The following is a 26,748-nucleotide window of genomic DNA, read 5'->3' as shown; positions in this document are numbered from 1 at the left end:
TGCACTCGATATTTCTAACTTCACCATAGAACTGACACGCAGGAGAGACTTCTGTTGCCAATCACAGTGGCCCAGGGATGACAACAGTATGGCTGGTGTCAAGCGAAGGCTGAGCCTCTGTGTTTTCCACCAAAGGGGATATTGTGCACCCTACAACTCTAACGCAGCGTTACTGCTAACTGTGGTGATGTCACCTTGACTCCACACGAAGGCCACCTGTGAAGTGTCTCTGCCCTAGACCCCCTGGTAGGCTCTGCACACAGACGGTGTCACTGTCACATCTGAAGCCTGCAGAGACGCTGCAAACCTCCACCGCTGGGGGGACGACACACGTGCTCCTTATTATCCACACGTGTAAGCACCTGCGAATGCTCACTGTCACGGTGTCATTATCCCGCTTTGGGGGAGCCGCCTGTCTTCCTGGCCCCTGCAGCAAAGTCCTCCCCAGCCCTCAGCAGGGCCCAGGCCCCACAGTCACCCCCGCTGACCTCTCCTTGTGGAGAAGCCACTCCTTGGCTTCGTGTGGCTCCTTTCTCGGAAGATTTTGAGAAGCTTTCCCACACCATCCCAGTTTTCTAAGAGCATTTGGGAGCCTCCTCCACGCTGATGGTCAGGAAGGAGGTCAGAAGGAGGGGAGATGGCCGGGCCGAGCATCTGAGAACCAGAGCTGCCGGGACCCGCCCCCCCACTGTCCCTGTGGCCTTCCGCTGACTCCCTGCAGGCACCACCCACCAGAGGAGGACCACCTCCCCACAACACTTGTAAATGCCCAGCACCTCCCTTTCCAGGGCCACACGCTCACTGGGAACTTTCCCGAAGGTGAGCCTAGAAACTCGCCCTGTGGCTGGGCCCAAGCCCTGCCTCCTCCTGGATGGACACCTCCCGCCCGAGACTGACTGTCCCCTCCCTGCGCTCCCGCTGTCCCCTCTGAGGCTCACAGCACGGTACCCGGCACACGCGGGGCTCCGCCATCTCCTCCCCGGGGTGGTCGGTATATGTGTGACGAGGAAGCGGCCCCAACCCTGGCATCAACTACACCCGTCACGTCTGGGGGAGAGTGGTCTGAGCGCAAGCCAACCTTCCCCAAGGACACACAGCCCCTCCTCTGGTGGAGGCGCCTCGTGCTGCTGTCCTGGGGGCGTCGGGGGGAGCTGGTCTACAGCCTCTCCCTCTCCCACCGCAGGTCTGGACAGTCCGGACAGTGAGCTCCCTGAGGGCAGGGGTGAGGGCCCATCACCTCCTGCTCTCGGGGCTGGGAAGGACGTGATATCAGATGCCCCTGCGGGCTGGCGTGCTGGCACAGCACACAGGCCCCACCCCGTCTTCCTCTGACCTGGAAGATTACGGGGCCACTGGATCATGAAACACCAAGGCAGCTTCTCCGGGGGCAGAAGATCCAGTCTACTCAGAGGTGGATCTGTGCTCTCAGGCTGGAGCGCTTCGAATATTGTGGGACATTCTCGCTTACCATGACCTTGCTGAGACCCTGATTACTCAGGATGCATTTACTAAAATCTCGCAACAGCCCCAAACTGGCCTCTCCCACGGAGGCCTCGGCTGGCCTCTGGCGTGACCGTTGCACTTGGGACCAGTCGGGAGCGCGCCCCCAGGGAACAGGCAACACCAATCAGGACAGAATCACCTTATCTACCACCTTTGCGAAGAAAACTAGCCCCATGATGACCCCCGAAACGCTCGGCGTGAAACAGTAGCGAGGGTGACTTAACAGTCAACACTGAGAGACGTATCTGGAAACCTGGGGGCGTTAGCAGCACACTCAGGACAAGTACGAGCTGGCGAAATCCTTTAAAAGAGAAACCCACTTACCTGACACCAGGGAACGAGGAGGCCTCTTTTGAAATACTCTACCTAAGATGACACGTGTGCATGCGTGTGTGTGCACGCATGCACACGCGTGTGTGCGTTAAGTTTCCCCACCCATTTCCTCCGGTCCGTTGGGAAATCAGAGCACATAGGGGAGGGCACTGCTGTCTCCATCAGGTGCAGCCGATGCCCGAGGGAGCGGTGTCCTGGGAGCAGGGCATCCCTGAGAGGATGCCAGGCAGTCCCCAAGCCGAGCCCCGCCTGCGCCCGGAGGACCTACCAGAGTGCGTCCTCAGGTGGCCGGTGAGGGCGTCCCGCCGGCGACATGCGTAGTTGCAGAGGTGGCACTTGAAGGGCTTCTCGCCCGAGTGAAGCTTGATGTGCCGGAGCAGGTTGCCCTTCTGCGTGAAGGAGGCCCCACACTGGTTGCACTGGAAAGGCCGCTCTCCTGCGGGGACGAGAAGGGAGCCGGTGAGAGCGGGACTCAGTGCTGGGACGGGACGAGGGGAGGACGTGGCGAGAAAGTTGTTTCCCGCGGGCCCGGTGACTTCCACCGGCTGCAGGTTTGATAGAACATGAGGCTTTCAGACTCAACCTGCCAGTTCCTTAACGCTTCACTGCTTGGGTCAATTTGATCTGAAAATCTAATTTTTTTTCCCCTAAATCAGAATGGCACATCACAATGCAAATTCAAACTCATTTAAATAAAGTGACTGCAACATTTTGTGATGAAGAGCCACTCTTCCTGATCAGCAGTTTTGGAATAAACCAATATCCAATTTTGCGTGTTGTGGCATTTGGTGGGGCTTTTAATGTGGCTTTTTTCAAAGGGTCTTTAAAATATGCCACTGAAGCAGCAAAATAAAAAGGAAACTCATTAAAAATGCATTTCAGGATCACAAGTTCATTTCAGCGTTACATTCTTATATTTAAATGAAAGGCACTTCATTATAACAGTTATAATAACTTCTTTTCATTTACATTTTCCCTGTATTTTCCCTTTCAATTTCTTCTCCATTACCTGTCTGTCCCTATGCAGGCAAATCAGGAAAGAGACAGACAGAGTGTGAGGGTGGGAGAGAGAGAGAGAGAGAAAGAGAAAGATTGAATAAAATGAGAAGTTGAGAAACTGGAGGGAAGGTCTGCACCGTCCAAAGAAAAGTCCCGAATCTCCCCGTGGTGCTGCCTCAAAATCTGACCTGCACTGAGGTTTCTGGCTTTTTGCTTTCCTCACAATCCTACAACCTGGAAGCTAGTATTGATCTATCCATATTCATAGAAGGCAGTTATATTTTCAGTACAAATATCCTAAGAGGTGCAATTTAGTTGTCATTAGGAATTCTTTCAGGGGTGGCACTGCTGGAGTGGTGACAAAAACAAAAACAACAAAAAAACCACTGGACCCTCTGCTGTGTGTCAGCTCATGTCCCCAAACTCTGAATCCAACAAAGGAATAAACAGGCATCTGTACTCAAGAAATATGCTATTGAGTAGTCATAGGTCTCAGAATCTAAAATCGGTGAACATTTTTATTTAACTCTCAATTAAAAGAGGGATATATTTGTCATGTTTAAGTAAGCATTAAAGCTCTTTTAAAAACAAATGCTTCTTTTTCCTTTTTTTTTTTAAGAAGAGCTCTGTATGACCACAATATCTGGTGTTGAGATACCATGAAAATGCACTTCCTATTAACAATTTTTTCTTCAGAAAGAAGAATGTGTTAAAATGTACAGTCAATTTTCCCAATAGGCTCACATGATTTTGGTGAACAAGACAGCACTTAGCAAAAGCGATTAAGTAGAAGCATATCTGGTACTCTTAAAATCTACACCAGATTAAATTTAAAAGTCTATATTGGCCTCTGAATTTCATGATTATCATCATTCTTAATTTTAAGTGGGCAGGACAGATGTGCTACTGGAAACATTGAAACTAATTTACAGTGATATTCAATTATAGACCATTTGGAATCTTGACACTAACCAGAATATATTCAGAATCTTCCCAAATCTCGATCTAGATTGGACTTGGCTGAGCAGAGGAAGCCCAGCAGGTGGGAAGGTGATTATAAAAGTAACTAACTACCTAGATCTCTGAGTTAGGAGGCCACACTGGATGAGACTAAAATAGCTGATAGCCAGGGAGCCCCGAGGAGCGTCCAATAGAGATTGTTAATCACCTACTAGAAACACTTCTGAGCCTTCACACACACACACACACACACACACACACACACACACACATGCACACACACACGTGTGTGGCTGCTGTCCTTAACTCTAAGCAGACAAAAGAAGGAAGAAGAGTCCAGGGCGACCTCGCAGGGGAAAAGCTTCCACCCACTAGCTCTGGCAGGGGGACCCTCAGGCTGGCTGTTCTGAAAATGCTCGTGACAAGGATGTGGGCCACTCCTGGTGACCAGCGTGCCTCAGTGTGACCCCACATATTGTGAAGCGTCCCCTCCGTGCTGACGAGGTTCTTGCTGGGCTCCTCCTGAGGTCGGACAGGCTGGAGGGAACGCCGGCTTGGACCCCACCATCCAGCCAGCGTCTGTGCAGGGCAGCCAATCAGCAGAGCGAGAAAGGACAGATCCGCACAGCCATGCGTCCCTTCTGCAGAACAGGGCAGGCAGGAAAGACAGGGGCCGTGTCTTTGAGAGTGCAATCTGTCTTCTGATTTGAGTCATCGGCTCTCGTGTATCCTGCTGGGCCTGGTGTCTTAACCCTGCTGGCAAGCTTTCCTGGAAATCTATTTGTTTCTGATTGCTGTGCTGGCATGAATATGTATCACAGGGCCTGGGGCCTGGAAGACAGCGTTCCCTGAAGTGACAACACGGAGTTCAGCTCAAGGTGGTTTCCCTCTGGAGGTGTTAGCAGGAAAGGGATCAGGGCCCCGGAGCTAGCCGACAGAAGGCAGCCCACGATACCTGTGTACTTCTGCTGGTGAGCGCTTGGCCCCCGCACGTATACGGCTGATGGTAGCCAACTTAGACCAAGTTCCTCCAAGGCTGTATTCCCTTTTATTTAATTGGGATGAGGGCTTTCATATCATTAATTCAAAATTTAGTTTTTAATCCCAGTAACTCTATAATCTGTCATTTCAGAGACTCCCTGTAAGAAATGTCTGAGCTCCTTTTCATAACTCAATTGGGCAAAAAAGAAAGTCTCCACGGATGCCCACATCATGAAATTTCTGACCCTATATCAGAAGAAAGTGAATTTAAAAATACACTGAACTACAAGGTTTCGCTTGGGCTTATTGCAGCTGTGCCTTGGAGCAGTACCCAGTGTCATGCCGTGTTTATAAAGCACGGTGACTCTGCCTTTTCGCCTTATAGCTGGGAACAGAGTGGGCACAGGGCCGGACAGAATAACCATAATTCAGACACTCTTCTTGATGCTTCCTGTTAAAAATCCCATCATTTAGAATCAGATTACTGCACGTTCCTCTACCACTACCCTCCCTCTGACTCTCCCGTGAGCCCTCAGAGGTTGGTGGGAAAGTGTTACTATGACGCTTGAGTTTAAAAAAATGAAACTGAGCAGCAAAACTGGGGAAGTGAAATGGTGTCATCAATGGACCACTCATACAAGGGCAGCCCGGGCCTCTTGGAGGTGGTGATGTGGGAGATTGCCCCGGACAGCTGCAGTCCTCCAGAAGGAAACCCCAGTGCGCCCATCCCACTCGGTGACGGCAGGTGCAAGTCCTGGCTTCTGGGGGGACATTAGGTGGAGCCCAGGCTCCCCGACGAAGGGCCCCCTGAAATGGCACTGTTTCCGGCCCGCCATCAACTGCACGTCCCACCACCTACGGGTGCTCTGGGTCCCTGCTCCAGCTCCCAGTGTCCTCTGGGTCTGGACCAGAGTCTGCGTTTTCACAGGACACCCCAGTGATTTATGGGGACTTGACGTGTTAGAGAATTCAGGACGGGGTCGGTGATTAGCAAAGCATGTCTTTCTGATACATTCCACTCCGATTCCAGGAAAGTGGAAACCTTCTAGCATGTCTATTTATTCGAACCTAGTTTGGCCAAACTATTTCTATATCGACCTATGACTATATTTATGCAAAGTGGAAAAGCATTATGAAAGCAAATCAAGAGTTCCTTGTTTTGTTTTTTTTAAAATAAAAGTCAAGGCAGGAACCATAAAACTGATGGTCTCTATGTCCCTCTTTCTGGAATGAACTTGTTCTGTAAGCGAAAGACTCTGCGTGTTGGCACCTACTTGGCCCGTAGCCACTAGTGTGGGCAGAAGTGGGCAGCAAACAGCCGGTCTACTCTGCATATCTCTACTTGGTGGGTTTATTCATTAAATGCAATTATTCTTTTTATCAGGGCAGGCAGTCATTATATTTTGGCCATTTAGTATGTCAGCATTTCATTCAGTTATCAAATATTTATTGAAGAGAACTTTCACCGTATAGTCAGGTTTTACATGAATTAGCAGGAAAGTAATTCATTTGCGAGGTCTATTCCTCCATCAGGAATGAATTCATATGGGTCCCGGTGTATCCTGTGAAGGGTCTCTCACCACGTAACCTACCTTCACGTTAATTTCCACCTCATTACAAAGCGGGGAGCCTGACTATTCTCCTGAGAGATTCCCTTGGGGCTGGATGTGGCGGGGACATTTCACTGGATAATTGGAGGATTAAGAGGCACATTAGGAAAAGCAAAGTCTGCTAAATTGTAGAAGTTAAGTTTTTACCAAAAATGAATGTTGATTGAAAATAAACATATTTTACAGTTTTCCAGATGTATGACAAACAAATTATTTTGGGAACTGCCTGATTCAAATATAAAAATGACAACTCCACAAAGGTCCGCATTTCCTGACAACCCAGCTGTTTTGCTCCATGAATTTTCTGATTTCCTGCTTCAGTTTTGATAATCAGGTAAGCGTTGGGCCCCTGGGGAGAATTACAGGAGGCTGCGATCTTCTTCCTGACTTCCCTGAGCCAGCGTACAAAACCCACTCTACCTCCTCAGTCTGCTTTTATCGGCTCGTTTTTCTCCTCTTGTGGAGAACAGGGGCAGACGCTGGCTTTATGATGACCTAAGATGCGACCCACCGGGTCAGCAACGGCTCAGGGTATGTTTTATGTCCAAACTTTCGGTGACCACTGGAGTTGGCACATTTATTGTGTTGTTTCCACCTTTCAGGCAGAAGAGTAAAGTTTCTGTTTAATTCAAAAGACACCTTACGCATGCAGTTTAGGTAAGATGTGACCTGTTAACATTTTATTTTGAAGACTGTCTAGTGCCATTTGTGGTGACAGCCCTGGTGGGGACACCCGTGACTGGTCACCCACGAGGACTGTGCACCCCGGGGGATGTGGACGGGGCAGAACGGAGACCCTATTCCTCCAGCCCCCAATGTGAGAACATGTCAGGAGCCTGGGTGCAGCCATCAGACACAAGATTGTCTGCATCCCTTCATTTCTGGACACAGAATACTGTTTTCTACTGCCAAAGCCTCCATTGCCCCGTCCACTAGGACAGGGGTTTGGGTATTAAATTCTTTACCAGTTTGAGATAGAAACTAGTGGCAACCAAACCGTCTTGGTGGGAGTGTCACCTGCTGGAGGATAAGCCATCTGCAAACAGAACTCTTTCTGAAAGACTAAATTTTGCTGCTATTCCATCATTCAACGAATGTTTCTAAAAATCAAGCCTTGTCAGTTTGGATACCCCCAACCTGCATATTTGACTCATGGTTTCTCAGTGGAAAACTGGAGGAGTAGATTTCAGTGTATCAGTCTCCTCTTATCTTGCTTTGTCTCGTTTTTTTAAGGGTGAGCTACCTGACAGCCCCACCGCCAATATTTAGAGAGTATGCTCTCAGGTCCTCGTCAGAACTTGCATACCTGTTTCCTTTCCCTTTTTGTTTATGGCTTTAATATATAGGATCGAATTGGTGCATGTTCGGAAGCCCTTTTCTGAATATTGTTCCCGAATGGGGAGGCTACGCCTCGCTCAGGACCCTCAGCCGGGAAGGGCCCTGTCCTCTGAGACACCCCGTGGGCCCCTCCGGGCCGCCGAAGGAGGAACTCCGCCAGGCCTTACCAGTGTGGCTTCTTTTGTGGACCATGAGCACATTGGGGCCGATGCAAATTATCCCACAGACATCACACTTTAGTTTGCCGTTAGGAAGTCGAATGCCCCCAGCTCCTGACAAAGCTTTGCTGCCTTGGACACCGTGGGAGCCATTCATTTTCTCTCCGGAGGCATCGAGCATCCGTAAGTCCTCCGCACACTCTTCCCCATTCACTTCACAGGCACGCCCATTCTCTTCATCACTCTGAGTCTCTACTTTAACATTACCAGCTGAAAGAGACAATACAACACAGGGGGCCGCTCAGTGTCATCGCAAAAACAGAACAGAAGAGCACAGCAGCAGAGACAACCCGGCGGGAGCGGCACCTTCTAAACACAGGTTCCGGGCGGCTGACACCAGGGGACAGTGGCCCGGGCTCTGGACCCACCGGCCCACAGGGGGCTGTGATACATGGCGGCAAGCATCACGGGTTTGGGACCCTTGTCTGCCCTCTCTGTAGGTCCGAAGGGCAGACGGTGAAAATGCATGGAATTTATAAATTCTCGCTTTAGACTGGGTGTGTGTGTGGGGGGACCTCTATGCAGGGTAAGGTCACCGGGTCCACTGTGACAGCCTGGGCCCCTCTGGAGTGACCTGAGGCCAAGTTCGACACCCTGTGAGCCAGCAGACCCCTCACGCCAGAAGGTGAGTACTGATCACGTAGCCCCCCGAGGTTTGGGACCATGTTTGGCAAAACCCCCTAAGAAGCACTTATCTAGCCTGGAAAAGTCCCCTTGAGCATAAGGATAAGCATAAGCTACCTTTCCTTCGTTCATGTATTAATAAACGTGCAGACAAAACTCAGCAAACACGCGCTCAGATTGCTGACCAAAGATTCCTGAGAGAGTTTTGTCTGTTTGTTTCTTCGGCACGTGATCACTCTAAACCCTTTTTATTCCACGATGAAAATAAAACCTGTGTCCTAAAGTAATGCCATGATTTCTCAGGTTTCTTCCCGTTGCTGAAGGGTTGACCAGCCTGGATGGTGAACGTAACAGATCTGCACTAGCTTTTCAGAAAGTAAGACTCGTGTGTGCATGGGGGTGAAGGGCTCCTGGTAATAGTACAATAACAACTGTCCACTCCGCATTTAGAGTCATTATTTCTGCCATTCATGTATTTTTCTTGGTAAAGAAAATAGTCATTTGGTTTGCATTCTTCTGAAACACCAACTGAAGATGGATGGCTGAATCCAATATTGTAACGACTGGGAGAAACTTCAGTTACACTGAAAGCCCTCAAGTTCCTCACAGTCTCTAGAGATGAATAAGAGGAAGTAGGTAAGTTCTGCCGAGTAAAATAATCAACGAGATCGACAGTAACCACGGCTACAAAATCTTTGATCGACGTTGTACATCAGTGGTTCTCAAGTGTGGTCCCTGGGCCAGCAGCACCGGCATCTCCTGAGAACTTGCTGGAAGAGCAGACTCTTGGGTCCACCCGAACCCACTGAACTAGAAACTCTGGGGGGTGGGCCCTGCCCTGGGCATTCTTCACATGAGCCTCCAAGGGATTGCCACGTACACTCGAGTCTGAGAAAAACTGTGCTAGTAACACTCCAAGTTCGTTTGACTCAACACATTTTGGAAGTCCAGAGCTCAGACTCTGGAATCAAAATTCCTTGTCTGGAATCTCAGCTCCACTCTTTATAAACTCTGAGATCTTGGGCAATCCTCATCTGTAAAAACGGGAACTATCCACTCTAGCCCAGCAGGGGCTTTGAGAGGATTTAGTGGGTAAAGAGATGTAAAGTGAACTTAGGCCAGTGACTGGCCTGGCAAATGAAAGCACGTTCCCATAGAGCCGTCCCCTTGAGGGGGCTCCCCAGGAATGTTCACGGCACCTGGACCGCGTGCCAGGCACTTTAACTGCCCTGTAATGGGTAACCCTCACAACGGCCCTATAAGTGAGGTGCTGTTATCCTATTTTACAGTTGAAGATGCCCAGGCACAGAGAAGTCGAGCAACTTGCCTGAGGTCACACAGCTGGGAGATACTGCAGGCAGCCTGGCCCCAGCGCCCACGCTCCTAACCGCCACACTGCCCAGGTTGCCCATCAGATCTTTGGAGAGAAGATTTGCAGACAAATAAGCAGATGGAACGAATGAGCTGGGACAAGGGCCACGCCCCCACTGTGGACTTGGAGACCCCAGAAGTGAGGGGATATCTCTTCCCATCACATCCTTGCATCACAGAAGACTGTCCCGAGAGCAGAGATTCGGGACCATCCTGCATCTCAGTGGCCTCCTGCTGACCTCTCCCAGCCGCTGGAGACAGGGAACCAAGTCCTACCGACATGGCGAGCTCAGGAGACGAGACAGGTAAGGAGGGTAGCTGTGCCATCATGTGAAGGTGCTTCACCCCTGAGCCCTCTGGAATCACGTTCTCAAAACTAACCACTAGGGCCTCCCTGCCCACTGGGTTCTGCTGCGGAATGCTCAAAGCCCTCTGCACTTCTTCACCAGGGCTATTTTTAATCATCTGTCTCATGGCTTTTGAAAATGAGATGGGGCCAGTTCAGAGCACAGCGGGGCAAATGACTGTAGGTGTGGCAGGTTCTCCAGCGCCCGGAGCTGGGACCCAGGGCGCAGGCCAAGGACCCTGTGGACGGAGGAAGGGAACCATGCAGATGAACAAGCGTCGGCATAATTCCCTTCGCCGATCTTCCTGCCCTCAGCTCCAGGTCATAAGTTTAGAGGCAACCCGCTCAATGGAACTGACTCTTGCTTTCTCCAAAACACACCTCAGTATAGGACTTATTAACACTTGCCCCAGACTCCCACCTGTTCTGCATTAAGAAGACAGGTGTTTGTGTGACCCTCTGGTGGCCCTGTGGCTTGTGCCGATGATGAAGTGCAGGCCCTTCCTGGAGAGGAGCAGGACAGCAGGGGAGCTTCGGGCGACCTGAGGTTTCCGCCATCAGGACACACGTCCCGGTCCCGCGGGCAGCCTGCTGGCAGAGCAGGTAAAGCGCGTCAGGAGTGAATGGGATGAGGACAGCGGGAATGAAAACTGAGGGACGGATGTCACCTTAAATGTCACAGACGCCCTCAAGCCAGAAGCCTTGACACCAGTCACTCAGCTGACAGCAGTTCATGAAGGCGGGACGGCTGCCATGTGACAGCTTCTCTGAGCGTGCTGTTCACAGAGCCGAAAACCAAAGGCTGAAGAGAGCTTACTTTAAATCACCCTCCGATCACTGTGGGTCCCCTCGTACGATTTTAGGTAGATGCGTTTGGTGCCAGAAGAGACCAAACTTGAAGAAGAAAATTCAGTATCCTGTGATGTTCTGGTTTTCAGAAAAAAGGTAGGCAGACCCCCAGACTGGGGGTCCCTGGATCACGGTGGCAAGGTCAAGGCAGCGTAAACAATGGGAACTGGACAGAGCGCTCCAGGTAAGCAAATGGTAGACGCACTGAGTCACACGAGACGGAGGCCAGATGCCGGGGATGCAGAGCTGGAAGCGTGCTAGAGTTCTGGGGGTGAATTTGAGGCCAGACTGGGACAGGAAAGACCTGTGGCAAGTAAGAGGGGAGAAAGGGGGACTGAAGGGGCTGGGAGTGGAGGTGAGAACCAGAGGGCAACAGGTCAGCATGGGCTCAGCAGATTCAAGCACGTGTGCATTTTCTCTCAGTGCTGGGGGAAGGTTCCCATCTCTTTGCGGACAAATGCAGGCTGGGTGCTGGTTGCGTGGAAGAGGGGCAGAGATGCACCCCCACCCCTGCGTCTGTGAAAACGGGGCCTCTCGTCTGACGGGGAGGCAAATACAGGCGACATGCGTATTATTGTCGTAGATGATGGAAATCAGGCCACGGAACTGTCTTAAAACATGGCAAACACAGACCAGATCTCAAAGGTCAAAATCTAACAGACATCCATCACTCAAGGTAGAATACACATTTTAGAAACACAAGCTCGGACAGGGGTGTCTTGGCTTCACCACTTCGGTAAATGTGAAAATGGCTGCAGGGGTTTTAGGTGATGATGAGCTTGATTAGTGAAGTGGCCTGAGCAAAGGACAGCAGAGGCTGCGGTCTTGGGGGGTCTCTGTTATTGACATCTAGAGTCTCCTGAGCCAGCCAGGCCGGACGCCTCCTTTAAATGGGGGGAGTGCAGCCCGGAGAGGGTCAGAAGGAAGGAAGTCGGGGGACGCTGAAGCCCATTCCTAGGGGACATCGAGGGGCCTGGACATGCTCGGCTCAGAGACACAAGCCTCCGGCTGAGAGCAGAGCTGCTGCCACCCACCCTGAGCTCCCGAACGAGGGGAAGCAGGAGGAGCGGCAAAGGGGGCATCGGAGGTCCCTCCACGGGGGGCACCCGCCCTGGGAGGCCTCTGAGCAGCCCGAGGGCAGAGGGCAATAGCCAGGCTCTGGCTGCCAGGCTCCCAGTCAAGGCGCCGGAGGGGCGGGCGCTGGTGCGGGAAGGCCCTCGGGTCTGAGTGCTGGTGGGCCCGTGATTGTGAACTCCAACCGCCGAGAGTCAGCGGCACCAGCCTTTGCTCCAACTAGTGAAGGAGGAGACTGGGAACAGGTGCTGGGAGTGTATTCAAGCTGTCCATCTCCTGCAGGTTCACATGCAAACACCCCGGAGCCCACCCAAAGGGACAAGCAGGGTTCCTGCATCCGTCTCTTGAGAACGCCACAGGACCAGCCCTGTCCTTTTCTTTCTTCAGACCCGCCCGTCATCAATTCCAGGAAATGGTCAGTCCTCCCTAACCTGCATTTAGTGTACTGGGGTCCACCCCACAGAGGCTGTCTCTGTGTCCCTCCCCTCCTCTGAATTCCTAAACCACTTCATCGGCTCCGTTTCCTTGGACCCCAAACTGCTTAGCCGCAGTATTGCTTCTGTGAAATGTTATACTCTCTTCGAATACAGGGATTATACTTACAAATATCTTCTAACTCCATCCTCCCACCACTTAGAAAAATGTCAAACTCAGTAAGGTGCTGAATGGAAGTGATTAAATATAGAACATGAAAAGGAGACTTCTGTGTTTCTTGACCCCAGAACACTCTGGCTCAGGCCTAACCTTGCAGCCTTTCCACTGACCCCCGGGAGCTAATGGATGGGACCCCAATGTCATTATTTAATAAATGTGGCTGCATGAAGAGTGGGTGCCTTCAAATCCTGAGCCAAAAGGCACTTTCCTTCCCAGATGCAATTGAAAATTCAGGAAAATGAAAGTTTCGTTGTTATGTATTTCAGAGGCCTTCTATGTGTTTAGTAACAGGGCAGATCCAGTTGACCCTGGACCCCTGAACCTTAGCACTTAGACAAGTTTAGCAATGAGAGAATCCAGGGAACTCGGGGTCATCGGGGCCTGGGTCTCCTGCCAAGCATCGTACGGCCTCATGAATGACCAAATCCTTTTAACGCACAGGAATAATGCACACTGGCAGCCCCGCCTCACAAAGGGGTTCTGTTTCCCCTTCATCTTCTTCTTCCTTTCGAATGTGTCTTTATATTTCCTGGTGAGGTAAATGGTACTCAGACAGCATTTTTCCATTGAAAAGATATCCCCAAGCTGTCACTATGAGTTTAAGCCAGGTAAGCTCAAAATGCTCAATATTTTAAATGAAGAAACAGGAGACAGAAATATTCCTGCAACTGATGACTAGTAAAAATCAAATGGAATAAAAATATTTAAGAGATATCTTGAATGACGGTAATTAAACGAAAATTTTAGATGCAGAGAAGATGTGTAGAAGTTTTTGCGCTGCCTCTAAAGGATTTATGAAAACTTTCAAGCATTTTTAAGGTTACTGAAACCATTTATTATAACTTATATCATTTAAAATGCAGGGTTTTTTTTTTTCCCTTGCAAAGATGCATGATTAGGAAAACGTTTATCCTTATTTGATGTTTTAGGTTTTAAATGGAATGAAATCAGGGAGAGACAAAAGAGGAAGATTATGAAAAAAAGAATGAGTTACAAGCATATTTACATTTTCCTCAGGTAACAAGGGACACAAACTGAGGTAAAGGGGGGGTCAAACAGTTTATGTTTTTAATTTTCAAGACGGAAAAAAAGAGAGATGAGTGAGGAGGACAATTTTCCACTATGACCACTAGGTGGTGATGTTGGCCCAGAACAGTTGGGTTGCTGTTTGGGTGGAGACTTCATCAAGGTCAACAGCCATTTAGTTACAACTTGGGTACGTGGGAGGGGGTGGGGAAGGAAGAGAGAGATACTAATACCTTGTGAACCCAACTGTATAAATATATAGACAGGAAGTGTATTGAAACATGTATCATCTATCTTACAGTATCTCCAAGTGTTGTATAGGTAGCAATTTTTTACATACTGAAGTCTTCACCAAAGGATCTGCTCCAATATTACAATATGCTCGAGCCTAAACCTTCCTCAGATTTAATGAAAACACATCTTAGAATGCATTATCTTACTCTTAAGTGCTTTTGAGTTTTTAATATTTCAACAATGTGATTGTTCATCTTGAAATTATATTAGTTATCTGTCCTAGTATAACGTTTTATATAATCATACCAGCACACATATACATATATATGCACATACACACATTTATATATATATGCATATAGATCTCACAGAAATAAATGTCAAGCTATTAAAGTTAATTCAAAGGAACATTAGTAAGAGAAAGATCTCTATAACTTTTTTAAACATCTTTATAGTAGTATAATTGCTTTACAATGTTGTGTTAGTTTCTGCTGTATAACAAAGTGAACCAGCTATATGTATACATACATCCCATATCTCCTCCCTCTTGCGTCTCCCTCCCACCCTCCCTATCCCACCCCCTAGGTGGTCACAAAGCACGGAGCTGATCTCCCTGTGCTATGTGGCTGCTTCCCACTAGCTATCAATTTTACATTTGGTAGTATATATATGTCCATGCCACTCTCTCACTTCGTCCCAGCTTACCCTTCCCCCTCCCCTCGTCCTCAAGTCCGTTCTCTATACTGGAAAAGCAGTCAATGTAGGTTATGAGAAAAGGGATATCCTTAGGTTGATACTGCTAAACCCTTTAGGTACCAAAGAGTTTTTGATAACTAGGATGTCAGAAACCTATCTTTAACTGCTACTGACACCTTTTAGATTACAGCCTATATTAATAATTGTTACAGTATTAACAAGCATGGCCTGTCTTCTGATGTTGCTTTAATATTAGATAATTTACTAATACAGGCTCTGAAGACTTAAGTCCTATGGGGGCAACGAACTTGTACCACTTTGAATATTCAGCTCTCTGGACATTTTTAAAAAGCACTTTCCACTCCTTAAAATACTCCTTCAGGGATGTTGCCCAAATATATTTATCATTCATCATCTCTCAATACATAAAAAAGAAAAATGAAATTAACATCTGTGTTTGGTTTGACAGCTCAGATCAGGAGCGTCCCGCACGCAAAAGCACTCAGTGTGTCTGCTCAGGAAGCGAGGACCACGGACTAACGGCCTTGAAGCCCTGCAATTTTTCTCCTCTCGGTTCTGAAATTAATACTTCAGAGCAACAGAAGGACAGTATGTATCCTTCTCCATCCTACAAAACTGTAAAAAGTATCTTGAAAGTATGATGGGTTATTTAACGGTGACAGAAAGTCTGGCCTTTATCGTCATACTCAACAAAGAGGAGATAGTCGTAACATTCGTAACAAAGCTGTTTAACAGCATTAGTAGGGTAACAATTCTGTTGATACTATTGTTACTTCTACCCTTACTATTACTGCATTGCCACCACAAAAAGCATGCTCCATAGTATATCCAACAGTCTAAAACCAGGCATACATACCTCAGTGTGTAAGAGATGTTCTCAATGATAGATGTTTAATAAACAGCGTGATTGATATTTAGTTTATCTCATTTTTTCAAGTATGAAGGAAGGTGATGAAAAAAGATGCATTCACAACATTTACACTATGGAAACTGAGTATGAAATGAATACACGTTACCATTTTCTAGAAGCAAAGTGTATACTTACGAGAGAAAGAATTGGGAATTATTGCATGAAAATCCCTAAAGCCGTCAGCCCCATAAGCAACTGCAATAGAGAAGGCAAAAAGAAAGCTGGGCTGTAACACCATCTGAGAGACAGAGTAAGAGTTTAAAAGAAAGCATTATTTTTTAAAAGGAAAGTAATATTACTCAAAACCATTATTTAGTTACTAATCTGGTACTGTTAGCCCTCAGACAGAGGGCTGACACCGTAACACAGTGCTTACTCAGAAAGAGGACCCCACTTCCCAGAGGTCGGAGCTCATGGCACTATATCACACAGGCACTGCAGAGCAACGTCTGGTGTGTTGAACATCTTAGGGGCCGCAACCTAGAACATTCTAGAACTTTCTCTGCTGAGAAACCCTTTTGGGGAGTTGGTATAAACAGGTCCAAGATCTCAGCATCACAGCCAAGCGTCTCCTGGGAAAGTGCTTATCTTCACAAAAGCAGTGTGACTCTTAATGGGCTGACTGCATTGCAAATGTTCTTCAGCTTTTTCTTAGAAAGTGTTCACAGAAAATTAGAAAATGTTCATGCAGCACACTGAGTGGGGAGAAATTCGTGTTTTCTACCTCAAAACGAGCTACCAATTTCTGTGGGTATTCCTTATCAGCTGCCCTCATGAATACAATCACCACCTCAAATCGTCAAGTTTGTTTGGTTTTGTAGGTCATAGCTTTTCAGTGTGTGCCTGTATCTTGAAACTTAATAGATACCGCACATCTCTCTCTCTCTCTCTCTCTCACACACACACACACACACACACACACACACACACACACACACACACACAGTTTTCTCTGCTGGAGTGACCCCCAGTAACTGTCTGAGTTATGCATACAGAGTAGCTGCTAAATTAAACGTGTTGCTGAACTACTGAATTAGCAGAGTTTCCTGCAGGAAACAGACCTACTGAAGTTTGCTTAGACCAGTGTTTTCCAAACTTATCTGACCACAGACCCTCCCTTTCTTTTCCTCATGAAAAATTTAGTAAAATACTGGGATAATGGGGAAACAGTTTGGTAGACACTTCCAAAGCTATTCCTTGAAGTCGCTACCTTAATTATTTCCTAACAAACCCTTAGTCTTCCTCTATTCCTTTTGTTCCTTGAGCATCCGAATCTAACAGTCACCACCTGTGTCCCACCCAGCAGAGCTGTCATCAGGTGGTCCACCTGGCTGCACCTGTGCTCCATGGTCTGCAGACAGTCAACCACGGGATGCTGACTTCACAGTGACCTTTGCAATTCTATCGTCTTCACTGAGTTCTAACCCTTTGTATCGACTTTTGGTACCTCAGTGGCTCTGTGTCATGGGGGTGCTACCATCTCAGATAAGGGAGAAAAGGTCAAGATGTTTTGAAAGGTAAGCATTACCTTTTAAAATCAGGAACATCACAACACATGACGTAATATAAAGTTCCCTGATTAAATGATGTCACTGCCCCAATTCCCTGAGATATGGCTGAGATTGCTGATAGGGGGCTTGGGCGTGACGTGATTTGAAAGTGAACTTCCTGGTGCCCCTTCAGCTACAGGCCATGCGTGATGATGAATAGCATTCATCTAAAAGCTGCCTCACCAGGAGAAGACGTACACTTGCACAGATCCTGGGTGATCCGAGCGTAAGCCTTAAAGTATGGAATTCTGTCAGAATGCTTTCCATTTCACCCATTACCTTTGAATATAAATAATATTACAGCATATCGTCGGACACTGAATGTTAATCATTTTTCAAGAGCATCAGTTCTTTGCTTATTATAATTCAAATGAAGTTGAAAGTTGTTGTCCTAAAGATTTGATTCCCTTCAAATTACAAAAAGGTTAAAAAACAAAACAGCTGTAGCTATAAAGTTGTTGTGCTTTCCCCAAGGAAAGCTGAACTGATAAGAATTCACTCTTGCTCAGCTACCATACACGTTCCTGCAGGTACCTACTTCTGAGTCCAGGAAAAGGAGAGCTCCTCACTCCCTGTGGGGAAATGATGCACAGCAGGGAACCGTGAAAACTCACCCTATCCTGCCCCGCCGTCCCGTCTCGTCCCATCTCGTCCCATTTTACTCTCGTCGGTCCAGTGCCTCGGGGAAGGCATTCACCAGGAGCTCTGTAAACACCAGGGACTTACAAGCTCTTTCCACAAGCTGCCTTTTGTCCCCACGAGATCCTTCAAGGCAGGAACTATCATTAGGTCACCAGGGAGGAGGCTGGGGCTTCCAGGAAGCTCTGGAGTTTATCCTCTTGGTGGTTAGCAGGGACACAGGTGAATCTGAGACCATATGTAATTGACGCATAGAGTCAGTACTCCAGACACACACTCTCCTTGCCGGAAGGGGTTCTGGGAGCTGTGCTCTCTCCCTTACGATGCTGGAGAGGCACTGGACCGCGTGAACGTTACCGCAGCTGCACACACGCTCACCACGCATGAGAGCTACAGCGCATTTACCTACAGAATCCCCTGCAAGATCACCAGGCACACACCACTGTGTATAAAATAGATAACCAACAAGGACCTACTGTAGAGCACAGGGAACTCTGCTCAATATTCTGTAATGACCCTTGTGGGGAAAGAATCTGAAAAAGAATAGATGTATGTATCTGTAGAGCTGATTCACTACGCTGCACACCTGAAACTACCACAACATTGTAAACCACCTCTACTCCAATATAAAAATAAAAATAAAACAAAATAGATGAGCAACAAGGATGTATTGTGTAGCGCAGGGAATTATAGCCATTATTTTGTCATAACTTTTAATGGAGTATAAAAATACCGAATCTCTGGGCTTCCCTGGTGGCACAGTGGTTGAGAATCTGTCTGCCAATGCAGGGCACACAGGTTCGAGCCCCGGTCTGGGAAGATCCCACATGCCGCGGAGCGACTAGGCCCGTGAGCCACAACTACTGAGCCTGCGCGTCTGGAGCCTGTGTTCCGCAGCAAGAGAGGCCGCGACAGTGAGAGGCCCACGCACCGCGATGAAGAGTGGCCCCCACTTGCCGCAACTAGAGAAAGCCGTCGCACAGAAATGAAGACCCAACAGAGCCATAAATAAATAAATAAATAAATAAATAAAAGAATGACTTTAAAAAAAAAATACTGAATCTCTGTGCTGTACACCTGAAACAAATACAATATCGTAAATCAACTGTAGTTCACTTAAAAATGATAAAATAAAGAATAAATACCTTTACTAAAAAAAAAAGAATTCCCCACACAACAAAATGATGACCAGTGAGTGGTGTGGAAAGTTTGCCCCCCTCCCCTTGCTGCCCTCTGCACGGCCACCCGGCCCCCTTGCCCACGGGCAGTGAGCATGCAAAGTGGGCATGGTGGCCCGGAGTCTCTTGCTCTCTCTGGACTGCTGACCCGAGGGCCCTGCACTCTGATGGTGTCCACGTGTCTGGTGAGTGTGAAAACTCAGCCACACCACCTTTCTCCCCAGGCACCTGGGGCGCTGTGTTACAGGTGCAGACCTGACGTGTCTCTGATCACAGTCCCGGCTGGTCCTAGAAGCCTCGCCATGGGGGCAGAAGTGATGCCTCCTGGACACTCAGCCTTGTCTTCGTTTCCCTAGTAGATTTCACCCCACATTTCACACTCTTGTTTCATAAAAAGGTGCAGATACAAACAGATTTAATGAACCTTTTAAGTTTCCTAAATTTCAGGAAATACATTCTTGTAACCAAGAGCAAATTGAGCTCGTTTGCTAGGAATTTTTATTCCCCAAGTTGTCACGAACATTTTTGTATAAAATGCTGGGAGTGCCTCAGATTCGGAACCCTATTCAGAGTGCCAATTGATGACCATTCTGGGAAAAAGGTGAAAGGCCCCAAAACCACACTCTTCAGTTTGCCTTTAGTTGTGTAAATCATAAAGAATATAATTATATACTTCTCACACTGCTGGAACCTTCAGGAGAGATGAAAACATACTTGGGATTTTCAAACTGGGAGAGAGGAAGGCTGTCCACTTCCAAGTCAAAAAAAGACTCTGACGATTTCAGTGTAAACACATTCAGATTCGTATTTAGGAGAATTTAGAAATGTGCAGTCATGTGACTTTTAATATATTCTTTAAATCATATTAGCCTGTTGGTCACAGCCAGATCATCAGTCTCTTATTAACTTGTGTAAGTATGGTTTGCAGTGACCTTTGCAATACCTGCAGATCTAGCATTTCAGGGAAAGGCATCCTCACCCTGTCCCCGCCCTAGCGACAGGGTCCCCGAGTGGGCCAGTGGGCAAAGGAGAGGACCAGGGACCTCCCCCCCAGAGCCAAAACCCCAAGGCCATGCTCCTACTAGAGAGCTGGTTACATTCTGCATAGGTACCAGATCCAGATTCTCTTGAGATTCTGCCACACCCAGACGTTTCTGGGGTGCATATTTGTCCTCAGACCATCCTCTATGTTAGGGGACTCTGTGTCTTGCTGGGGAAGAGAATGCTGACATTTCCTGACCACTCACGCCAGGAAGGGGGTGTCCTTCCAGACTGACAGAAGAGGAAGCTAGTCTGACCCTGCACACTGAGCCCACGAGCATTGGCTGAGGCCTCACACCTAAGCTGAGCGACTCCCAAGCGGCTCCTCTTGCTACATCCCGCTTCCCGCTCCAGATCCTTCCTCTAGCCTTCCGGGCCCGGCGTCTATTCAGCCCTGTGTCCTGCATGGACTCAGGAAGCAGCGATGTGCCAGCGCCCCCTGACTGCAGGCTTCTCCTGGGCTCCGTCCCTAATCCAGACTCAAGGTCTTTCTCCAGACCCAGCTCTCCTCCTCCCGTCCCACGTGTCAGTGGTCCTCTCATCTGGCCACATGGCCTCACTCCCACCCCTGGCCTTCCACGGCCAATATCTCTCTGAGTTCTGTCTCTCCGACTCTTTTCCAGTCACATGGCAGCCAGCACACGCGTGAAGCCGCTGCCTTGCCCCGCAGGGCGCCCCCCCACCCCCACCCCGCCCCACATCCTGCCAGGGCTTCCTGCCCACTGCCCGGCACAGGGATGGGGATGACCTGCACCCTGGGGACCCCGCCTTCAGCCTCCGCTTCCAATCCGCGCTGCCCATCACCCTGAGATCCTCATCCACAGGCTGCCTTTATCAGGGCACCTACGTCCAGAGTTTCCACTGGGCTGCACTGTTGTGATGAAACAAAACCCCCAAGTCCTGGGCCAAATCCCTCTAGGACTGGTCAGCAATGACCATGACCCTCCCAGCTGGTAATGCTACTCAGACAACCTAACGGATCAACCTGCAGGAAAAATGCAAGAAAAACCAAACCACCAGCTGCACTCATTTGTAAACGCCTTGCAGCCGGTATGGAGACGTCCTCCTCGTCCGAGCAGATCTGTGTCCTGTGCAGATGTCAGGGCCACCCGCCTCAGGTCTCGTCCCCCCGACCTGCTCAGCTAGCAATGCCTCTCCGCCCCCCGAGGGGCCCCTCTGCTCTCCCACCCTTTCGACAACCGGTCAGAACCCACCCTCTCTCTCGGTACGACAGCCTGCGCCATCTCCACTCCAGAGCTCTTGGGATTCCCGCCCAGTTCTGGAAGCTGGTGTGTCTGGAGCCCAATTCCGTGATCAGATAAAAGGCTACGGGCACTTTGCTCCCTTCTCTCATTTCCTCTCCTCCTGCACAAGACCTAGAACATGAGGGGTTCATCACAGGGTCATTGAATCAGCAAACTCCTTATTTTTGGAGACAACCATCCGACCTGGACATTTTCAGAAACCCATACACATTCCAGGAGGAACTGCAAAGTATGAGGCAGAAAGCACTGCACTTCTTAGGTCTGAGTGTGGCTCCCAAGGAAGTGGGTGCCTTTAGGTCGAGTGAGTCTCAGGGAAAGTGCTGGACTTGACTTCAGTTTAGAGAACCGAGCACATGGGCCCAGTCTTTCTGTTCAAATGGCTCCTCTGGCTACTCCTGCCTGTGTCACATCACGTCCCAGACGTCCCCGAACCTGGAGCTGTGTCAACTTCTGGGAAGGAGGGGCGCTGTTGGAGAGCAGGGTGCAGGGGCTGAAGGGCTGGACGCTTGGCTTTGTCCCCCCAGGTGACGCGGCCTCGGTCAGGCACCAGCTGCCCTGAGCCCCGGTTTCCTCACCCACAGAACGGGAATCATCGTGTCTATTCTGTCGGGTCCATGTGCAGATGCACGGTAATGCTTATAAGGCCCTGCTCCTCAGCCGGCCCTCTTCTCAGTGGAAAGCCATGGGCAGATAACCAGGACCAATGATAACACCTATCTTCTCATCAACAAAGACTCCAGGCTGAAGGGTTTAGCTACAGCCGACTAGCACTGACCAAGTTTTTAATACACGGGATAAACAACAGGGCTGGTGCTTTGCAAGACCATGACGGGGCCTAGGAAAGACAGACACCCTCGGGGACCATGTCCTTGGCACCCGGAAACCCAAGTCTAGGCAGGCTTCCCTCCCACCCCGAACACCCTGGCAGGTCCTCACCTCCACGTGGGAATGGGGCTGGGGTGACCTTTTAAGGCCTTCACTCACTCTTACAGGGTTTCCAGCTGATGGCCAGGTCGTGGGACAGTTTTGGTTGTTTCAAGTGGAAAGCAACAAAATGGTCAAAGTCAACTTGGCGTTCCTTCCCACGACAACTGTTGGGTCTGCCGTCCAGAGCAGACAACGCACGGAACTAACCAACAGCCTGATGAGTTGCCGGAGACAAACCAACTTCTGATCCTCTCCGTGGAGGAGACCCGCTGGGGACTAGCCCTATTTCTGTTTACATTCCATTAGTACAATTTTAAGTGTTCACAGTGAACTAAATAGCACGGGAAAGCTCTGATTGATAAACCTATAATTTAGAAAGGGAAACGTGGATAAGCAAAGACTCTTCTTCTGAAGAGCACACCTGAGCAAACAGGTTCAAAAATGATGATTCTGTTTATGGGACTGTCTTTGAAATCATTGCTTTGGTGTCCTTTGGAATCGCCCCCTACCCACCCTCTTAGATAGAGTTTACTGCAATTTAGGGTGAAACATTCAACAGGTTAAAGAATAGATTTAGGGATATTTTCAGAATGTTATGTCCTTCTTGCTTTTTCTTTTTTTTTTAAAGAAAAAATACCTTTTTATTGGTAAAAATAGTATTTGCCTATTCAAAGATAGCAAGTATACAGAAATACCAAGACGAAATTTCTAAAATTCGCCTCCAACGCCTATAATCTAAAGAAACCCATGAAAAGGAGAACACGGAAACATAATAAGAACAGAGTGAGAGAGCTTAGCTCAAGCTTTAAAACGAGAGAAGGGAAGGGACGTTTTCAGGCAATAAATAAGGGCTGAAGGAAATTCAGATGGCTGGAGGAGAAGCCATAAAAGTCTCACCATGGACCTGGGGGGGTTGAAATAGCGTGAGGGCCTGGACGTAGGTGAAACCTTGAATTTTATTTTGTTTTTCTTTTCCATTCCAAATCTTGTTCCGGTGAGGGGAATTTATACCGGATCAGACAGGCCGAATCCGTAAGGGAGGGAGAGTTTGCTCAGGCCGCACGCGGGCGAGTGGGCGGGGCGAGTGGGCGGGGCCAGCACAGGTGCACGGGGCCACCTCTCAGCGTCAAGGCCCCGTGAGGACGGGAGGAGGCCAGGCGAGGGGTGACTGGATCCCTGGCCACATGGCCAGGAGGGGCGGGGATGGACAGCTCTTGGCCGTTGCGGCGTCAGCAGGGGGGACCCGCAGGCGCTTTAGCTGATGTGACTGTAAACACTGTGCGTGTTTCAGTTGTGGTTTTCCCGGGGCACATTCTTACTACAGCAGCGGGCTGGATGTCGCTGCCAGCGCGAAATGAAGCAGTGAAGGCTGAAGGCGATGTTTCGTCGGTTAGATATGCCTGACCCCTGAAGCACGGTTGCTGTGTGCACCTCTGCCACACGGAGGAGGTACAGGACGGGCTGCTCTGTCGGCAGAGGGGTGAAGGGAGGGCCCCCTCCGGCTCTGCAGACCCTCCAGGCCATTCCCTCCCATCCCCGCAGTTGGCACCGTGTCAAGCCCCACAGATCCCAGGAGCCCAGGCCGTGCTTCGGGGAGGCCGGAGATAAAGTAATCTCCCCCGGGACACACGGAGGGCGGGTCCCCTGCCGTCCCTCCCTTCCAGAAGCTCAGAGGGGTCCCTGCCAGAATTCCAAGCAAGAGGTGACTCAGCAGCGGGAGGTGGGTCCGGAAGAACAGCTCTGCCCGCTGCCCCGCTGTCCCGAGCCCGGGGGAGCGGCAACGCGCTGTCTTCAAGGGCGCGGGTCTGTAAGGAGAGGCTGCTCAGGCGGCTCGTGCCCTGCGGCCCAGGGTGGAGACAAGCCCTCAGCCTGCCTTTCCCATCTCTTCCTGTGCTCCGCCCAAAAGCATGCTGTCGGGCAGCAGCTGGGGGTGAGGTGAGGCCAGGCGAGGGGCCCGGATGGAGGAGGGAGGGGCAGAAAGTAGGAGGCACCTCGGGTCTGCAAGCACGTGGGCATCTGCAGGGGGACAGGGCCGAGGCTGGGCAAGCGGCCGGGATTGACACGCGGTGGGGTGGGTGCCCCTGGCCTGTGCACCAGGCTCACACGTGTGTGTGCGTGTGTGCACGTGCGTGTCTATGCACGTGTGTGTGCGCGTCAGTGGCAAAGACCGCCCTTCCTGCTCATGTTATTTACAAAGGCAGCTCAGAGAAACAGCCTCGAAGGTAGACAGCCAGTCTGCCATGCTGACCCTCACACTCGAAGGACAGTGCCCCAGGGCACAGACGGGCCCCCTCCCTCCCACTCCCGCCCAGCCCCGTGGTCAGAGGCATCTCCACCGTACCCAGAAGTCACGGTGAGGGCCCTTCTCCCTCCGTTTCTTAGCTAGGAACCATCCTGGAGAGATTCCTGGGTGAGGAACCCTACATCTTGACAGTAAACTCACACAGGGGGAGACACGGGCCAGAGATGTGGCCGCCGCAAGCTCTTCAGCGTCTAGTGTGGACTTACTGCGAACCTGGATAAAATAAGCCTGCACACTCTGCACTGTATAGTTCTTCTCTTACGGAACTCTAAAGCTTTCCCGCTCTTCCTCTCTCTTCTCTCAGCCCTCTCATTATTTACGTGCCTGACAAATGCGATGTCAGTATATCCACCCTCCCTGTAAAGCTCTGGGATGTGGTCCAGGGAGGGCGCTGGAGACGGATTTGGGGAAAGAAGTCCTCCTGTGCTCCCTCCACCTTCGAGAAGCTCCGGGACGCAGAGCGTCACCCGGCCTCAGGCTGGGTCCCCTCAGATGTGACACCAGCACACAAGGCTGGCTCAGGGGTGCAGACCCTCGGAGGGCGAGGGCCCAGCAGTCACAGGGCACAGACACCCCACACCCTGTGAAGGGACTCACTCATTACTCAGCAGCCCCGCATCCCGGCACTTCAGCCAACATCTCACATCTCTCGGCAAGAACCTGAAACATCACACTTTTCCCAGTAGGTTTCAGCCGTTTCTTAGGACTAGGGTCTCTCAAAAAGTCCTAGCCTTCCCTCGGGCAACATTTCTTTGAAATGAGGAAGGTTCCTCCTCCCTTTCCCCCGCCCCCCCCCCCACCCCGCCAGCTCTATGATTCAAAACCATTTACTGAGAAACGTGTGAAAAGGACCAGTTTAGGTCATGTGTTCTTCCCGTTTAAAATCCAAGCTGCACCCAGCGTGCACCACCTAGGGCAGGGCTGCCGGCCTGAACTGTCCCCTCCCGTCTGGGTGTGCTACCAGCTACTGTGCAAAACGCTTTCTGGGCACCCGTTTCTATCCTTTTTGAAGCTGTCCCATGAGGAAACCACGATCCCACTTTACAAATGGAGAAATAGGCTCAGACAGGCCGCCTGACCTGCCCAGGGCTGCCGGTGGGGACTGGGAGCCAGTCCCCACCCCCCATCCCCCAGGGACGTCTGCTACCTGCAGCTCACCTGATCAGCCCACGCCCGTCTGACGGGAAAGCAGACTGAGCCCTGGTGCCTGAGTTCAGGGGGTTATCACTCTGGAAACAATTCACCGTCTTCCTCTGGGTCCCACCAGGGCTGCTCTGGCCTCTGAAGACCCCCGGGGCCGGCAGTGAAGGAGTTTATGAAGAAGGCCCTGAACGCGCCCGGGCACCTAGCATTCGGGGGCGGTTTACACTGAGGCCTTGCAGAGTGTGGTGGGAAGCCCCGAGGGAGGGCAGGAGGGTCTCTGACGGCAGGAAGGAGAAGTCTAAGAGGGGCAGCGGGAGAGAGGCCCCCCCGCCTCAGGGGCCCAGCACCAGGGAGCCCCCTGCTTGGAGCCGGCCGAGTGGCACGGGGCCTGGTCTCCCAGAAGGATCACGTTCAGAACGAGAAGCGGGAACAAGGCGTCCCCAGCGGACGCACAGGGCAGCCGCGTGCGTGGCGGAGGCCCTCCAGACCACGGGGTGCAGCGGGGAAGGGCTGGGCTCTGGAGGCTCCCGGAAGCTGAGGTGAGGCCCTGCTCAGGGGGCCGCGCTGGGGGGCCTGGGTTAGGCGTCGGGATGGAGGGGCTGCGGTGGGGGGCTGGGCAGAGGGGACGCGGAGGAGACAGCCCACAGACAGACAGACAGACAGACAGTCAGACAGGCAAGCTGGGAGCCGGCGGTGGCCGGGGCCAAGGAGGCTCTGACTCGGGAAGGGGCTCCTGGGTGCCCCCGGCTCCCTGAGCAGAAATGGCAGCCGCAGGCTTCCGCAGCCTCGGCGGGTGGGAAACTCCAGGCTTTAGAGGAAAAGCATGCTGGCGCCGCCAGCACTTCTGCATTCTGTCTTCTCCCCTCTCCATGCCTCCTCCTCCCGCCTCATCCCGAAGCCTCCAGGAGGCAGGCCCAGGAGCTCGATTGTGACACCGCAGCCCGCGTGTCATATTG

The 26,748-nt window shown here is 50.4% G+C and overlaps 1 protein-coding gene across 5 annotated transcripts in view; it reads right to left on the bottom strand.

Moving 5' to 3' along the window:
• Positions 1–26,748, bottom strand: part of IKZF1 (IKAROS family zinc finger 1) — a 91,615-nt gene that overhangs the window by 16,641 nt on the left and 48,226 nt on the right. For 3 of the 5 annotated variants that reach the window (XM_082473262.1, XM_082473264.1, XM_082473263.1), the window contains 2 exons: positions 7,892–8,152; positions 2,105–2,272 (listed from right to left, as the gene is read on the bottom strand). In XM_082473262.1, the coding sequence (XP_082329388.1) occupies positions 2,105–2,272; positions 7,892–8,152 (429 nt within the window). The remainder of the gene's footprint in view (positions 1–2,104; positions 2,273–7,891; positions 8,153–26,748) is intronic. The other 2 variants (XM_082473265.1, XM_082473266.1) reach the window with 1 other exon arrangement.

This window comes from Balaenoptera physalus (assembly GCF_965194825.1).
Source record: "Balaenoptera physalus genome assembly, chromosome: 8".
Taxonomy (NCBI): Eukaryota; Metazoa; Chordata; class Mammalia; order Artiodactyla; family Balaenopteridae; genus Balaenoptera; species Balaenoptera physalus.
The sequence above is the reverse complement of the archived record's forward strand: the minus strand, read 5'-3'. Positions and strand labels throughout refer to the sequence as shown.